General features: G+C 42.2%; 1 protein-coding gene across 2 annotated transcripts in view; it reads left to right on the forward strand.

Annotated features, from left to right (window-relative positions):
• LOC139750919 (uncharacterized) overlaps positions 1–19,068 on the forward strand; it is a 190,670-nt gene that overhangs the window by 113,469 nt on the left and 58,133 nt on the right. For both annotated transcript variants that reach the window (XM_071665811.1, XM_071665812.1), the window contains one exon: positions 429–940. In XM_071665811.1, the coding sequence (XP_071521912.1) occupies positions 429–940 (512 nt within the window). The remainder of the gene's footprint in view (positions 1–428; positions 941–19,068) is intronic.

Consider the following 19,068-nt stretch of genomic DNA (forward strand, 5'->3'; position numbering starts at 1 on the left):
ATCTAAACCTATTGCCTTTACATAATTGGACAAAGTCTTTCCCTTTAGCTCCAGTGTACTGATGAGGTCACCATGAGAAGGCAAGGTGAGACTTAGCTGCTTCAGTAAAATTAGATCACCCTCAAGTTGCTGAAACAATACTTTTAAATGCGAGGTTCTTTACTTTCCACAGTAGCAGCACCTCCTACCTTGTTGGTTACAATACTGCCACTGTGCAAAACATCTCACTTGGTTGAATTGTGTATAATTTTATTTAGAAAATTATTTTCTAGTGAACTGTGATAAACTTATGGAGATCTATATTTAGAATATTTGAGAATATTCAACACAGAGTATACCTTGGATATTAGGACTGCTGCAATGAGAGGGTTAAGAGCAATGTTGTAATATGTAAAAGTATGTTTCTTACTGTGTTTGACTTCTTTCAGAAACTGAAGATGCTGCTTCTGCTACATGGCTAAGTAACCATCGCTACCTCAAAATTCCTGGCAAAGAAAATATGTTCGAACAAAGACGAAATAGTCCATTTAAACCAGGAAAGAAGGGAAAATCCAAAGATTGCAGAACAAGAAATAATAATTTACAATGTAGCCCAGATATAGACAGTTATAATGAAATATTTAGCTCAGATTGTGATCAGAATCCTGAAAAAGATATAGACAGTGATGAAACTGATATAGAAGAGGAATTAGTAATTTCTGAAACAGTTAAAACAAGGACAGATGAAGAGGATACACTTATAGAAATCAATGATAGTAGTGGATCAGGGAACGGAAACCTTAAAGACAGAAAATGCAGCTTGAGTGACTCTAGTGGTAATGATGTTAAGCATACATCAGTATTGTGCGAAGAGTGTGATGCATCAGCAAGTAACCAGAGCCTTGAGCATAACATACAAACTGAATTAACTTACATACTCAGTGAGGAAGAAGCCAGTGCAGTAAGTCCCATGTATTTGATATTTGGCCTTTGTATATATTTATTTGTATGGGAGTGGGGGGCTGGAAATCCTCCCCTCTCATTATTTTTTTTTTTTAATTTTCCAAAAGAAGGAACAGAGAAGGGGGCCAGGTGAGGATATTCCCTTAAAGGCCCAGTTCTCTGTTCTTAACACTACCTCGCTAATGCGGGAAATGGCGAATAGTTTGAAAGAAAGAAGAAAGAATTTATTTATTTATTATACTTTGTCGCTGTCTCCTGCATTATCGAGGTAGCTCAAGGAAACAGATGAAAGAATGGCTCAACCCTCCCACATACACATGTATATACATACACATCCACACACACATATACATACCTATACATTTCAGTGTATGCATATATATTCATACACATACATATATACACACATGTACATAATTCATACTTGCTTCCTTTATTCATTCCCGTTACCACCCCGCCACATATGAAATGACAACCACCTCCCCCGCATGTGCGCAAGGTAGCGCGAGGAAAAGACAACAAATGCCACATCCGTTCACACTCAGTCTCTAGCTGTCATGTCTAATGCACCGAAACCACAGCTCCCCTTCTACATCCAGGCCCCACAAAACTTTCCATGGTTTACCCCAGACGCTTCACATTTCTGGTTCAATCCACTGACAGCATGTCAACCCTGGTATACCACATCGTTCCAATTCATTCTTTGCATGCCTTTCACCCTCCTGCATGTTCAGGCCCCAATTGCTCAAAATCTTCATCACTCCATCCTTCCACCTCCAATTTGGTCTCCCACTTCTCCTCGTTCCCTCCACCTCTGACACGTATGTCCTCTTTATCAATCTTTCCTCACTCATTCTTTCCATGTGGCCAAACCATTTCAAAACACTCTCTTCGTCTCTCTCAACCACACTTATATATTACCACATATCTCTCTTACTCTTTCATTACTTACTCGATCAAATCACCTCACACCACATAATGTCCTCAAACATCTGATCAAACCACCTCACACCACATATTGTCCTCAAACATCTCATTTCCAACACATCCACCCTGCTTCGCACAACCTAATCCATAGCCCACACCTCGCAACCATATAACAGTGTTGGAACCAATATTCCCTCAAACATACCCATTTTTGCTTTCAGAAATAATGTTCTTGCTTTCCACACATTTTTCAACGCTCCTAGAACTTCTGCCCCCTCCCCCACCCTGTGACTCGCTTCTGCTTCCATGGTTCCATCCGCTGCCAAATCCACACCCAGATATCTAAAACACTTCACTTTCTTCAGTTTTTCTCCATTCAAACTTACCTCCCAATTGACTTGTCCCTCAACCCTACTGTACCTAATAACCTTGCTCTTATTCACATTTACTCTCAGCTTCCTTCTTTCACACACTTTACCAAACTCAGTCTCCAGCTTCTGCAGTTTCTCACCCGAATCAGCCACCAGCACTGTATCATCAGCGAACAACAACTAACTCACTTCCCAAGCCCTCTCATCCACAACAGACTACATACATGCCCCTTTCTCCAAAACTCTTGCATTCACCTCCCTAACAACCCCATCTATAAACAAATTAACAACCATGGGTACATCACATATCCCTGCCGCAAACCAGCATTCACTGAGAACCAATCACTTTTCTCTCCTCCTATGCGTACACATGCCTTACATCCTCGATAAAAGCTTTTCACTGCTTCTAGCAACTTACCTCGTACACCATATATTCTTAATACCTTCCACAGAGCATCTCTATCAACTCTGTCATATGCCTTCTCCAGATCCATAAATGCTATATACAAATCCATTTGTTTTTCTACATATTTCTCACATACATTCTTCAAAGCAAACACCTGATCCACACATCCTCTACCTCTTCTGAAACCACACTGTTCTTCCCCAATCTGATGCTCTGTACATGCTTTCACCCTCTTAATCAATACCCTCCCATATGATTTCCCAGGAATACTCAACAAACTTGAACCCCTGTAATTTGAGCACTAAGCTTTATCCCCTTTGCCTTTGTTCAATGGCACTATGCATGCATTCCGCCAATTCTCAGGCACGTCACCATGAGTCATTTATTTTTATATTTATTTGCTTTGTCGCTGTCTCCCGCGTTAGCGAGGTAGTGCAAGGAAACAGACGAAAGAATGGCCCAACCCACCCACATACACATGTATATACATACACATCCACACATGCAAATATACATACCTATACATCTCAATGTACACATATATATACACACACAGACATATACATATATACACATGTACATAATTCATAATGTCTGCCTTTATTTATTCCCACCGCCACCCCACCACACATGGAATAACAACCCCTCCCCCCTCATGTGTGTGGGGTAGTGCTAGGAAAAGACAACAAAGGCCCCATTCGTTCACACTCAGTCTCTAGCTGCCCTGTAAGAATGCACCGAAACCACAGCTCCCTTTCCACATCCATGCCCCATAGAACTTTCCATGGTTTACCCCAAACGCTTCACATGCCCTGGTTCAATCCATTGACAGCACGTCGACCCTGGTATACCACATGGATCCTATTCACTCTATTCCTTTCCCGCCTTTCACCCTCCTGCATGTTCAGGCCCCGATCACTCAAAATCTTTTTCACTCCGTCTTTCCACCTCCAATTTGGTCTCCCGCTTCTCCATGTTCCCTCCACCTCCGACACATATATCCTCTTGGTCAATCTTTCCTCACTCATTCTCTCCATGTGCCCAAACCATTTTAAAACACCCTCTTCTGCTCTCTCAACCACGCTCTTTTTATTTCCACACATCTCTCTTACCCTTACATTGCTTACTCGATCAAACCACCTCACACCACATATTGTCCTCAAACATCTCATTTCCAGCACATCCACCCTCCTGTGCACAACTCTATCCATAGCCCACGCCTTGCAACCATACAACATTGTTGGAACCACTATTCCTTCAAACATAGCCATTTTTGCTTTCCGAGATAAAGTTCTCGACTTCCACACATTCTTCAAGGCTCCCAGGATTTTCGTCCCCTCCCCTACCCTATGGTTCACTTCCACTTCCATGGTTCCATCTGCTGCCAGATCCACTGCCAGATATCTAAAACACTTTACTTCCTCCAGTTTCTCTCCATTCAAACTTACCTCCCAATTGACTTGACCCTCAACCCTACTGTACCTAATAACGGTGCTCTTATTCACATTTACTCTTAACTTTCTTCTTTCACGCACTTTACCAAACTCAGTCACCAGCTTCTGCAGTTTCTCACCTGAATCAGCCACCAGCGCTGTATCATCAGCGAACAACAACTGACTCACTTCCCAAGCTCTCTCATCCACAACAGACTTCATACTTGCCCCTCTTTCCAAAACTCTTGCATTCACCTCCCTAACAACCCCATCCATAAACAAATTAGACAACCATGGAGACATCACACACCCCTACCACAAACCTACATTCGCTGAGAACCAATCACTTTCCTCTCTTCCTACACGTACACATGCCTTACATCCTTGATAAAAACTTTTCACTGCTTCTAACAACTTGCCTCCCACACCATATATTCTTAGTGCTTTCCACAGAGCATCTCTATCAACTCTATCATATGCCTTCTCCAGATCCGTAAATACTACATACAAATCCATTTGCTATTTTAAGTATTTCTCACATACATTCTTCAAAGCAAACACCTGATCCACACATCCTCTACCACTTCTGAAACCACACTGCTCTTCCCCAATCTGATGCTCTGTACATGCCTTCACTCTCTCAATCAATACCCTCCCATATAATTTCCCAGGAATACTCAACAAACTTATACCTCTGTAATTTGAGCACTCACTCTTATCCCCTGTGCCTTTGTACAATGGCACTATGCAAGCATTCTGCCAATCCTCAGGCACCTCACCATGAATCATACACACATTAAATAACCTTACCAACCAGTGAACAATACAGTCACCCCCTTTTTTAATAAATTCCACTGCAATACTATCCAAACCTGCTGCCTTGCCGGCTTTCATATTCCGCAAAGCTTTTACTACCTCTTCTCTGTTTACCAAATCATTTTCCCTAACCTTCTCACTTTGCACACCACCTTGACCAAAACACCCTATATCTGCTATTCTATCATCAAACACATTCAACAAACCTTCAAAATACTCACTCCATCTCCTTCTCACATCACCACTACTTGTTATCACCTCCCCATTAGCCCCCTTCACTGAAGTTCCCATTTGCTCCCTTGTCTTACGCACTTTATTTACATAATTCCAAAACATCTTTTTATTCTCCCTAAAATTTAATGATACTCTCTCACCCCAACTCTCATTTGCCCTCTTTTTCACCTCTTGCACCTTTCTCTTGACCTCCTGTCTCTTTCTTTTATACATCTCCCACTCATTTGCATTTTTTCCATGCAAAAATCATCATGGCTCTCTCTTCTCTTTCACTAATAATCTTACTAATTCATCCCACCACTCACTACCCTTTCTAATCAACCCACCTCCCACGATTCTCATGCCACAAGCATCTTTCACGCAAGCCATCACTGCTTCCCTAAATACATCCCATTCCTCCCCCACTCCCCTTACCTCCTTTGTTCTCACCTTTTTCCATTCTGTACTCAGTCTTTCCTGGTACTTCCTCGCACAAGTCTCCTTCCCAAGCTCACTTACTCTCACCACCCTCTTCACCCCAACATTCTCTCTCCTTTTCTGAAAACCCCTACAAATCTTCACCTTCGCCTCCATATTATAATGATCAGACATCCCTCCAGTTGCACCTCTCAGTACATTAACATCCAAAAGTCTCTCTTTTGTGTGCCTGTCAATTAACACGTAATCCAATAATGCTCTCTGGCCATCTCTCCTACTTACATAGGTATACTTATGTATATCTCGCTATTTAAACCAGGTATTCCCAATCACCAGTCCTCTTTCAGCACATAAATCTACAAGCTCTTCACCATTTCCATTTACAACACTGAACACCCCATGTATACCAGTTATTCCCTCAACTGCCACATTACTCACCTTTGCATTCAAATCACCCATCACTATAACCCGGTCTTGTGCATCAAAACCACTAACACACTCGTTCAGCTGCTCCCAAAACACTTGTCTCTCATGATCTTTCTTTTCATGCCAAGGTGCATATCCATCAATAATCACCTGTCTCTCTCCATCAACTTTCAGTTTCACCCATATTAATCCAGAATTTACTTTCTTACATTCTATCACATACTCCCACAACTCCTGTTTCAGGAGTATTGCTACTCCTTCCCTTGCTCTTGTCCTGTCACTAACCCCTGACTTTACTCCCAAGACATTCCCAAACCACTCTTCCCCTTTACCCTTAAGCTTCGTTTCATTCAGACCCAAAACATCCAGGTTCCTTTCCTCAAATATACTACCTATCTTTCCTTTTTTCACATCTTGGTTACATCCCCACACATTTAGACACCCCAATCTGAGCCTACGAGGAGGATGAGCACTCCCCGCATGACTCCTTCTTCTGTGTCCCATTTTAGAAAGTTAAAATACAAGGAGGGGACGATTTCTGGCCCCCTGCTCCCTGAGTCATACATACATTAGATATCCTTACCAGCCAGTCAACAACACACTCACCCCATTTTTTAATAAATTCCACTGCAATACCATCCAAACCCGCTGCCTTGCCAGCTTTCATCTTCCACAAAGCTTTTACTACCTCTTCTCTGTTTACCAAATAATTCTCCCTATCCCTCTCACTTTGCACACCACCTCGACCAAAACACCCTAAAGCTGCCAATCTTATCATCCAACACATTCAACAAGCCTTCAAAATACTCACTCCATCTCCTCCTCACATCACCGCTACTTGTTATCACTTCCCCATTAGCCCCCTTCACCAATGTTCCCATTGTTCTCTTGTCTTTCGCACTTTATTTACCTCCTTCCAAAACATCTTTTCATTCTCCCTAAAGTTTAATGATACTCTCTCACCCCAACTCTCATTTGCCCTCTTTTTCACCTCTTGCATCTTTCTCTTGACCTCCTGCCTCTTTCTTTTATACATCTCCCAGCCATTTGTACTATTTCCCTGCAAAACTCGTCCAAATGCCTCTCTCTTCTCTTTCACTGGTAATCTCACTTCTTCATCCCACCACTTGCAACCCTTTCTAATTTGCCCACCTCCCACACTTCACATGCCTGCCACAAGCATCTTTTGTGCAAGCCATTACTGTTTCCCTAAATACATCCCAATCCTCCCCCACTCCCCCTACATCCTTTGCTCCCACCTTTTTCCATTCTGCACTCAGTCTCTTCTGGTACTTCCTCACACAAGTCTCCTTCCCATGCTCACTTACTTTCACCACTCTCTTCACCCCAACATTCTCTCTTCTTTTCTGAAATCCTCTACAAATCTTTCACCTTTGTCTCCACAAGATAATGATCAGACATCCCTCCAGTTGCACTTCTCAGAACATTAACATCCAAAAGTCTCTCTTTCGTGCGCCTATCAAATAACATGTAATCCAGTAATGCTCATTGGCCTTCTCTCCCACTCACATACGTATACTTATGTATATCTCTCTTTTTAAACCAGGTATTCCCAATCACCAGTCCTTTTTCAGCACACAAATCTACAAGCTCTTCACCATTTCCATTTATAACACTGAACACCCCATGTATACCAATTATTCCCTCAACTGCCACATTGCTCACCTTTTCATTCAAATCATCCATCACTATAACCCGGTCTCGTGCATCAAATCTACTAACACACTCAGCTGCTCCCAAAACACTTGCCTCTCATGATCTTTCTCATGCCCAGGTGCATATGCACCAATAATCACCCATCTTTCTCCATCCACTTTCAGTTTACCCATATCAATCTAGAGTTCACTTTCTTATGCTCTATCACATACTCCCACCACTCCTGTTTCAGGAGTAGTGTTACCCCTTCCCTTGCTCTTGTCTTCTCACCAACCCTTGACTTTACTCCCAAAACATTCCCAAACTACTCTTCCGCTTTACCCATGAGCTTCATTTCACTTAGAGCCAAAGCATCCAGGTTCCTTTCCTGAAACATACTACCTATCTCTCCTATTTTCTCATCTTGATTACATCCAAAACATTTAGACACCCTTATCTGAGCCTTCGAGGAGGATGAGCACTCTCCGTGTGACTCCTTCTTATGTTTCCCCTTTTAGAAAGTCGAAATACCAGGAGGGGAGAGTTTCTAGCCCCCGCTCCCATCTCCTTTAGTCGCCTTCTACGACATGTGAGTAATGCGCAGGAAGTATTCTCTCTCCATTATCCCCAGGGATATATATATGTGTTTTATTATACTTAGTTGCTGTCTTCCGCGTAAGCTATGTAGTGCAAGGAAACAGATGAAAGAATGGGCCAACCCACCCACATACACATGTATATACATAAATGGGTGATTATTGGTGCATATGCACCTTGGCATGAGAAGAAAGATCATGTGAGGCAAGTGTTTTGGGAGCAGCCGAATGATTATGTTAGTGGTTTTGATGCACGAGACCGGGTTATAGTAATGGGTGATTTGAATGCAAAGGTGAGTAATGTGGCAGTTGAGGGAATAATTGGTATACATGGGGTATTCAGTGTTGTAAATGGAAATGGTGAAGAGCTTGTAGATTTATGTGCTGAAAAAGGACTGATGATTGGGAATACCTGGTTTCAAAAGAGAGATATACATAAGTATATGTATGTAAGTAGGAGAGATGGCCAGAGAGCGTTATTGGATTACGTGTTAATTGATAGACGCGCAAAAGAGAGACTTTTGGTTGTTAATGTGCTGAGAGGTGCAAGTGGAGGGATGTCTGATCATTATCTTGTGGAGGCTAAGGTGAAGATTTGTAGAGCTTTTCAGAAAAGAAGAGAGAATGTTGGGGTGAAGAGAGTGGTGAGAGTAAGTGAGCTTGGGAAGGAGACTTGTATGAGGAAGTACCAGGAGAGACTGAGTACAGAATGGAAAAAGGTGAGAACAAAGGAGGTAAGGGGAGTGGGGGAGGAATGGGATGCATTTAGGGAAGCAGTGATGGCTTGCGCAAAAGATGCTTGTGGCATGAGAAGCGTGGGAGGTGGGCTGATTAGAAAGGGTAGTGAGTGGTGAGATGAAGAAGTAAGATTATTAGTGAAAGAGAAGGGAGAGGCATTTGGACGATTTTTGCAGAGAAATAATGCAAATGAGTGGGAGATGTATAAAAGAAAGAGGCAGGAGGTCAAGAGAAAGGTGCAAGAGGTGAAAAAGAGGGCAAATGAGTGTTGAGGTGAGAGAGTATGATTAAATTTTAGGGAGAATAAAAAGATGTTCTGGAAGGAGGTAAATAAAGTGCGTAAGACAAGGGAACAAATGGGAACTTCAGTGAAGGGGGCTAATCGGGAGGTGATAACAAGTAGTGGTGATGTGAGAAGGAGATGGAGTGAGTATTTTGAAGGTTTGTTGAATGTGTTTGATGATAGAGTGGCAGATATAGGGTGTTTTGGTCGAGGTGGTGTGCAAAGTGAGAGGGTTAGGGAAAATGATTTGGTAAACAGAGAAGAGGTAGTAAAAGCTTTGCGGAAGATGAAAGCCGGCAAGGCAGCGGGTTTGGATGGTATTGCAGTGGAATTTATAAAAAAAGGGGGCTGACTGTATTGTTGACTAGTTGGTAAGGTTATTTAATGTATGTATGACTCATGGTGAGGTGCCTGAGGATTGGCGGAATGCTTGCATAGTGCCATTGTACAAAGGCGAAGGGGACAAAGGTGAGTGCTCAAATTTCAGAGATATAAGTTTGTTGAGTATTCCTGGTAAATTATATGTGAGGGTATTGATTGAGAGGGTGAAGGCATGTACAGAGCATCAGATTGGGGAAGAGCAGTGTAGTTTCAGAATTGGTTGAGGATGTGTGGATCAGGTGTTTGCTTTGAGAAATATTTTGATTTTTATTTATTTATTTTGCTTTGTCGCAGAAATGGCCCAACCCACCCCCATACACATGTATATACATACACGTCCACACACGCAAATATACATACCTATACATCTCAATGTACACATATATATACACACACACACACATACATATATACCCATGCACACAATTCACACTGTCTGCATATACCCATGCACACAATTCACACTGTCTGCCTTTATTCATTCCCATCGCCACCTCGCCACACATGGAATACCATCCCCTCCCACCTCATGCGTGCGAGGTAGCGCTAGGAAAAGACAACAAAAGCCCCATTCGTTCACACTCAGTCTCTAGCTGTCATGCAATATTGCCCGAAACCACAGATCCCTTTCCACATCCAGGCCCCACACAACTTTCCATGGTTTACCCCAGACCCTTCACATGCCCTGATTCAATCCACTGACAGCACGTCAACCCCGGTATACCACATCGATCCAATTCACTCTATTCCTTGCCCGCCTTTCACCCTCTTGCATGTTCAGGCCCCGATCACTCAAAATCTTTTTCACTCCATCTTTCCACCTCCAATTTGGTCTCCCACTTCTCCTCGTTCCCTCCACCTCCGACACATATATCCTCTTGGTCAATCTTTCCTCACTCATTCTCTCCATGTGCCCAAACCATTACAAAACAACCTCTTCTGCTCTCTCAACCACGCTCTTTTTATTTCCACACATCTCTCTTACCCTTACGTTACTTACTCGATCAAACTATCTCACACCACACATTGTCCTCAAACATCTCATTTCCAGCACATCCATCCTCCTGCGCACAACTCTATCCATAGTCCACGCCTCGCAACCATACAACATTGTTGGAACCACTATTCCTTCAAACATACCCATTTTTGCTTTCCGAGATAATGTTTTCGACTTCCACACATTCTTCAAGGCTCCCAGAATTTTCGCCCCCTCCCCCACCCTATGATCCACTTCCGCTTCCATGGTTCCATCCGCTGCCAGATCCACTCCCAGATATCTAAAACACTTCACTTCCTCCAGTTTTTCTCCATTCAAACTCACCTCCCAATTGAATTGACCCTCAACCCTACTGTACCTAATAACCTTGCTCTTATTCACATTTACTCTTAACTTTCTTCTTTCACACACTTTACCAAACTCAGTCACCAGCTTCTGCAGTTTCTCACATGAATCAGCCACCAGCGCTGTATCATCAGCGAACAACAACTACTCACTTCCCAAGCTCTCTCATCCACAACAGACTTCATACTTGCCCCTCTTTCCAAAACTCTTGCATTCACCTCCCTAACAACCCATCCATAAACAAATTAAACAACCATGGAGACATCACACACCCCTGCCGCAAACCTACATTCACTGAGAACCAATCACTTTCCTCTCTTCCTACACGTACACATGCCTTACATCCTCAATAAAAACTTTTCACTGCTTCTAACAACTTGCCTCCCACACCATATATTCTTAATACCTTCCACAGAGCATCTCTATCAACTCTATCATATGCCTTCTCCAGATCCATAAATGCTACATACAAATCCATTTGCTTTTCTAAGTATTTTTCACATACATTCTTCAAAGCAAACACCTGATCCACACATCCTCTACCACTTCTGAAACCACACTGCTCTTCCCCAATCTGATGCTCTGTACATGCCTTCACCCTCTCAATCAATACCCTCCCATATAATTTGCCAGGAATACTCAACAAACTTATACCTCTGTAATTTGAGCACTCACTCTTATCCCCTTTGCCTTTGTACAATGGCACTATGCACGCATTCCGCCAATCCTCAGGCACCTCACCATGAGTCATACATACATTAAATAACCTTACCAACCAGTCAACAATACAGTCACCCCCTTTTTTAATAAATTCCACTGCAATACCATCTAAACCTACTGCCTTGCCGGCTTTCATCTTCCGCAAAGCTTTTACTACCTCTTCTCTGTTTACCAACTCATTTTCCTAACCCTCGCACTTTGCACACCACCTCGACCAAAGCACCCTATATCTGCCACTCTATCATCAAACACATTCAACAAACCTTCAAAATACTCACTCCATCTCCTTCTCACATCATCACTACTTGTTATCATCTCCCCATTTGCGCCCTTCACTGAAGTTCCCATTTGCTCCCTTGTCTTACGCACTTTATTTACCTCCTTCCAGAACATCTTTTTATTCTCCCTAAAATTTAATGATACTCTCTCTCACCCCAACTCTCATTTGCCCTTTTTTTCACCTCTTGCACCTTTCTCTTGATCTCCTGTCTCTTTCTTTTATACGTCTCCCACTCAATTTCATTTTTTACGTTGAGATGTATAGGTATGTATATATGCATGTGTGGACGTGTATGTATATACATGTGTATGTGGGTGGGTTGGGCCATTCTTTCATCTGTTTCCTTGTGCTACGTCACTAACACGGGAGATAGCGACAAAGCAAAATAGATAGATAAATAAACAATGCACATATACAGGCAAAGTCACATGTACATGTTCATACTTGCTGCCTTCATCCATTCCTGCCGCCACCCTACCACACATGAAATGGCACACACACACACACACACACATACACACACAGAGGCACGTGATGTAGCCCTAGCAAAAGACAACAATGGCCACATTCGTTCGCACTCAGTCTCTAGCTGTCATGTATAATGCACAGAAACCACAGCTCCCTTTCCACATCCAGGCCCCACAAGACTTTCCCTGGTTTACCCCAGACGCTTCACATGACCTAGTTCAATCCATTGACCACAGGTTGACCTAGGTATTCCACATTGTTCTAATTCACTCTATTCCTTGCACGCCTTTCACCCTCCTGTATGTTCAGGCTCCTATCGCTCAGAATCTTTTTCATTCCATCCTTCCATATTCAATTTGGTCTCGCACTTCTCTTTCCTTCCACCTCTGACACATATATCCTCCTTGTCAATCTTTCCACACTCATTCTCTCCATGTGACCAAACCATTTCAGTACACCCTCTTCTCTCTCAACCACACTCTTTTTATTACCACACCTCTCTTACCATTTCATTATCTACTCGATCAAACCACCTCACAGCAAATATTGTCCTCAAACATCTCATTTCCAACACATCCACCCTCCTCCGCACATCCCTATCTATAGCCCATGCTTCGCAACCATATAACATTGTTGGAACCACTATTCCTTTAAACCTACCCATTTTTGCTCTCCGAGATGAAGTTCTCACCTTCCACACATTCTTCAACTCTCCCAGAACCTTCGCCCCATCCCCCACCCTCTGACTGACTTCTGCTTCCATGGTTCCATCCACTGCCAAATCCACTTCAATCTCTACTTCAATTCATGAATTCTGATTAATATTATATCATTCATACCACAGTTACTGTATAGATAACACATTGTAATAATAATGCAAAACACTTATCTCATTACACAGAGACGACTTAGTGCCTTTTTTCAATCAGATGAGTGAGGTTAAATCTAGGAAGTTAAGATAGTGGAAAAGTTAGAATCTAACCTCATATTACCATGCTAAATTGGTTTCCAATCGTGTAGATATCCTTTGTACGGCATTCATAAAGAACATTGACAACACCCATACACATGGGGATGTATGTAATTACCAATTTTACAATATGAAGACAATGTTTAACACACTTTTGGACCTATGTCTTATAATTTTTTCAGCTTCAAAAGCTCTTGGGACTTCTGTTTGCTGCCATATTTAAAGATTCACTACTTACCTTGTTCCAATCATCCAACACCCTGCTACTGAAGTAGTTAATCCATAATTTCATTAGCAACTCTTTGTTTAGTGCTGTTTCATTATGACGCTCTTTTGTTGGCAATTCAAAAGAACTACAAGTAGAATGTAAATAATCCCTTTAGCAGTTCAAAAGTCTATCACAAGATAAAGCTACATGCATTGGTCTCTTTTTTTTTTTTTTTTTTCTGTGCTGTGCACTCAGCCAGTTGGAGAGCATGTTTTGATGAGCTCCCCAGGCCACAAGGTTAGAGTGCTTTCCTGATGGTCATGTTTACCACAGTTTAGCTGATTTGCATTTTTCTTACTTTTTTGTGCCACAGATGCCCATGTGTGCAAGAGGCCCCATAATGTCTGAAAAAAGGCCTGTGGGTGTTATGTTGGTAATCTAGGTAAGCACTTCAGGAACAACAACAGACTGGATGTACAAATTCAGGTTATGAGACGTGATGAGGCTTCTGCAACCATGCTTAGTACAAAGTGCTCTATCCATTGTTGTATTTTTGCTTACTTCAGTGCATGCAAGAGGCCCTCAGGTTTTAGCATCAGTAATCTGGCCGCATTTCAGGAAAATGCATGTCATAAGGCTTGACAAGGCTTATGACAACCATGTTCATTGCAATACTGTTGATATATTTATATCTTATCATTGACCACTTCTAAGGGTGCAAAAGGCCTATAATGTTTGGAAAAACTCTACAGATGTTAGTGTTGGTGATCTGGCAAGCAGTCAAAAAAAGGGCAACAGTCTGGATGTGAAACTGAAAGTTATAATACATGGCACAGCTCCTAACAACTATATTCACTGCAATGTGTTCAATTCATTTATCCTGTTTTTGCGCACTTTTGGGTGTGGAAGAGACTCATAATGTTTGGAAGGGCATGCATGTGTTGAAGCTGATAACGTGGGCAAGTGTTTAACGAAAAGCAAAGGTACAGATGTGCAAATGCAAGTTGTAATACATAATAAAACAAATAATTGCAATGTTTACTGCAGTGTGGTCAATATATTTAGAAGTTATACCTGTGTGTCTCCATGGTTGTTTAATTTGTTTATGGATGGGGTTGTTGGGGAGGTAAATGCAAGGGTTTTGGAGAGAGGAACAAGTATGCAGTCTGTTGTGGATGAGAGAGCTTGAGAAGTGTCAGTTGTTCGCTGATGATACTGCGCTGGTGGCTTATTTGGTGAGAAACTGCAGAAGCTGGTGACTGAGTTTGGTAAAGTGTGTAAAAGAATAAAGCTGAGAGTAAATGTGAATAAGAGCAAGGTTATTAGATACAGTAGGGTTGAGAGACAAGTCAATTGGGAGTTACGTTTGAATGGAGAAAAACTGGAGGAAGTGAAGTGTTTTAGATATCTGGGAGTGGATTTGGCAGCAGATGGAACCATGGAAGCGGAAGTGAGTCACAGGGTGGGGGAGGGGGCGAAAATTCTAGGAGTGTTGAAAAATGTGTGGAAGCCAAGAACATTATCTTAGAAAGCAAAAATGGGTATGTTTGAAGGAATAGTGGTTCCAACATTGCTATATGGTTGCGAGGCTTGGACTATAGATAGAGTTGTGTGGAGGAAGGTGGATGTGTTGGAAATGAGATGTTTGAGGACAATATGTGGTGTGAGTTGGTTTGATCGAGTAAGTAATGAAAGGGTAAGAGAGATATGTGGTAATAAAAAGAGTGTGGTTGAGAGAGCAGAAGAGGGTGTTTTGAAATGGTTTGGTCACATGGAGAGAATGAGTGAGGAAAGATTGACCAAGAGGATATATGTATCAGAGGTGGAGGGAACGAGGAGAATTGGGAGACCAAATTGGAGGTGGAAAGATGGAGTGAAAAAGATTTTGAGCAATTGGGGCCTGAACATGCAGAAGAATGAAAGACGTGCAAGGAATAGAGTGAATTGGAACGACGTGGTATACCAGGGTCGACGTGCTGTCAATGGATTGAACCAGGGCATGTGAATCGTCTGGGGTAAACCATGGAAAGTTTTGTGGGGCCTGGATGTGGAAGGGGAGCTGTGGTTTCAGTGCATTATACATGACAGCTAGATACTGAGTGTGAACGAATGTGGCCTCTGTTGTCTTTTCCTAGTGCTACCTTGCACACATGCGGGGGCAGGGAGTTGTCATTTCATGTGTGGCAGGGTGGCGACGGGAATGAATAAAGGCAGCAAGTATGAATTATGTACATGTGTATATACGTGTATGACTGTGTGTGTGTATATATATGTATACATTGAAATGTATAGGTATGTATATTTGCGTGTGTGGACGTTTATGTATATACATGTGTATGTGGGTTGGTTGGGCCATTCTTGCATCTGTTTCCTTGCACTACCTTGCTAACGCGGGAGACAGCAACAAAGTATAATAAATAAATATATATGAATAACCTCTTTAATCTGGCAACATAGGGACCAGGCCATTACTGGACCACTGAAAATTCCGGAAAACAGAAAATGACCTCTTTTAAGACACTCAGGTGAGTACACTTACCACTTACCATCAGCTCGGTTTTGTATGTTCGTGCAGCGTTGATGCAGCCAAGAATTGTTACCCTATCTTTGGAAGCCTTACCCCAGATGGAGACTCCTCAATATCTTGGAAAAGATTTTTTTGTGGCATATGATGCCAATTTCCCATTTTTAGAAAGTTAAAATACATCAGATTGGGGAAGAGCAGTGTGGTTTCAGAAGTGGTAGAGGATGTGTGGATCAGGTGTTTGCTTGGAAGAATGTATGTGAGAAATACTTAGAAAAGCAAATGGATTTGTATGTAGCATTTATGGATCTGGAGAAGGCATATGATAGAGTTGATAGAGATGCTCTGTGGAAGGTATTAAGAAGAATATATGGTGTGGGAGGCAAGTTTTTAGAAGCAGTGAAAAGTTTGTATCGAGGATGTAAGGCATGTGTATGTGTAGGAAGAGAGGAAAGTGATTGGTTCTCAGTGAATGTAGGTTTGCGGCAGGGGTGTGTGATGTCTCCATGGTTGTTTAATTTGTTTATGGATGGGGTTGTTAGGGAGGTGAATGCAAGAGTTTTGGAAAGAGGGGCAAGTATGAAGTCTGTTGTGGATGAGAGAGCTTGGGAAGTGAGTCAGTTGTTGTTCGCTGATGATACAGCGCTGGTGGCTGATTCATGTGAGAAACTGCAGAAGCTGGTGACTGAGTTTGGTAAAGTGTGTGAAAGAAGAAAGTTAAGAGTAAATGTGAATAAGAGCAAGGTTATTAGGTACAGTAGGGTTGAGGGTCAAGTCAATTGGGCAGTAAGTTTGAATGGAGAAAAAGTGGAGGAAGTGAAGTGTTTTAGATATCTGGGAGTGGATCTGGCAGTGGATGGAACCATGGAAGCAGAAGTGAATCATAGGGTGGGGGAGGGGGCGAAAATCCTGGGAGCCTTGAAGAATGTGTGGAAGTCGAGAACATTATCTCGGAAAGCAAAAATGGGTATGTTTGAAGGAATAGTGGTTCCAACAATGTTGTATGGTTGTGAGGCGTGGGCTATGGATAGAGTTGTGCACAGGAGGGTGGATTTGCTGGAAATGAGATGTTTGAGGACAATGTGTGGTGTGAGGTGGTTTGATCGAGTAAGTAATGTAAGGGTAAGAGAGATGTGTGGAAATAAAAAGAGCATGGTTGAGAGAGCAGAAGAGCGTGTTTTGAAATGGTTTGGGCACATGGAGAGAATGAGTGAGGAAAGATTGACCAAGAGGATATATGTGTCGGAGGTGGAGGGAACGAGGAGAAGAGGGAGACCAAATTGGAGGTGGAAAGATGGAGTGAAAAAGATTTTGTGTGATCGGGGCCTGAACATGCAGGAGGGTGAAAGGCAGGCAAGGAATAGAGTGAATTGGATCGATGTAGTATACCGTGGTTGACGTGCTGTCAGTGGATTGAATCAGGGCATGTGAAGCGTCTGGGGTAAACCATGGAAAGTTGTGTGGGGCCTGGATGTGGAAAGGGAGCTGTGGTTTCGGGCATTATTGCATGACAGCTAGAGACTGAGTGTGAACGAATGGGGCCTTTGTTGTCTTTTCCTAGCGCTACCTCGCACACATGAGGGGGGAGGGGGATGATATTCCATGTGTGGTGAGGTGGCGATGGGAATGAATAAAGGCTGACAGTGTGAACTTTGTGCATGGGTATATATGTATGTGTCTGTTTGTGTATATTTATGTGTACATTGAGATGTATAGGTATGTATATTTGTGTGTGTGGACGTGTATGTATATACATGTGTATGGGGGTGGGTTGGGCCATTTCTTTCGTCTGTTTCCTTGAGCTACCTCGCAAATGCGGGAGACAGCGACAAAGCAAAATAAATGAATAAATAAATATGATGCCAATACAGTGCTGATTCATCAGCATTATACACTTGTTCTGGGGCTATAAGAAATTAACAGGACTGTTAATTAGCTTGGCTGCAGTGTAAACAGATCTTAGCTCCGCTTACAATGCCGCGCTAGTGAAAGATCCACAAACTAATGGTAGTACATTCAAAACATGCCAGACCATGGAGTTGCCAGATCACAGAGTGCAGGATTAAAGAGGTACAACATGTATCATATTTTTGCTTCTGTGTGCAAAAGGCTCATAATACCTAGAAAAAACCTGCAGGTGTTGATCCTTGACAATATGAGGAAACATTTCATGAAAAGCAACAGTCTGGGTGTGAAAATTTAGGTTATATGGCATGATGAGACTCCTGATGGCCATGTTAATAGCTGAGTTATCAATCTATTTTTTCCTATTTTTGCTTACTTTCTGTGTGGAAGAGGCTCATAATGTCTAGAAAAAGGCATGCAAGTGTTATCATTGATAATTTGAGGAAGCATTTAAAGAATAGCAAGAGTCTGGATATGAGAATGCAAGTTATAAGGCAATATGAGACTCCTAAGGGCCATGTTTACTGCAGTATCGTCGATTTATCTAATTGCATTTTTCCCTAGTATATTAAACCCTTGATCCGACAGACTAATAAGGGAAGGGTGTGTCTGTTAATGCTGAAACTCCACTGAATTGAATGCAACCTATTTCTGTGCCACATTTGAGTTCACACACTTTCTTTTAACTCCTGTATCACTGTGGTACAATAGTTGGATGGTGGGCACCTGGCAGCAAGGGAATGCTTGCCAAGCAGTTGAAGGCAAGAATCACACTGAGATAGAGGTGATGCCACCACTCTCTTGTGAAAGGATGCTTCTTTATGATAAAGTAAGGATGGACTGCCTGCTTTCATTGCACCTCTTATATGGCACAGAGTAATATACGAACCTACAAGGGAAAATCCCAAGTTATTACAAGGATGCTCACCTTCTAAAGGAGATGAGGCATAACCAAGGAAATTGCCTCGGAAGGGGGAACCAATCTAGACAGTGAGGATATGGAAGTTTTCTATGAAAATGGGTAA

The sequence above is a fragment of the Panulirus ornatus genome, chromosome 10 (genome assembly GCF_036320965.1).
Source record: "Panulirus ornatus isolate Po-2019 chromosome 10, ASM3632096v1, whole genome shotgun sequence".
In the NCBI taxonomy this organism is placed as follows: Eukaryota; Metazoa; Arthropoda; class Malacostraca; order Decapoda; family Palinuridae; genus Panulirus; species Panulirus ornatus.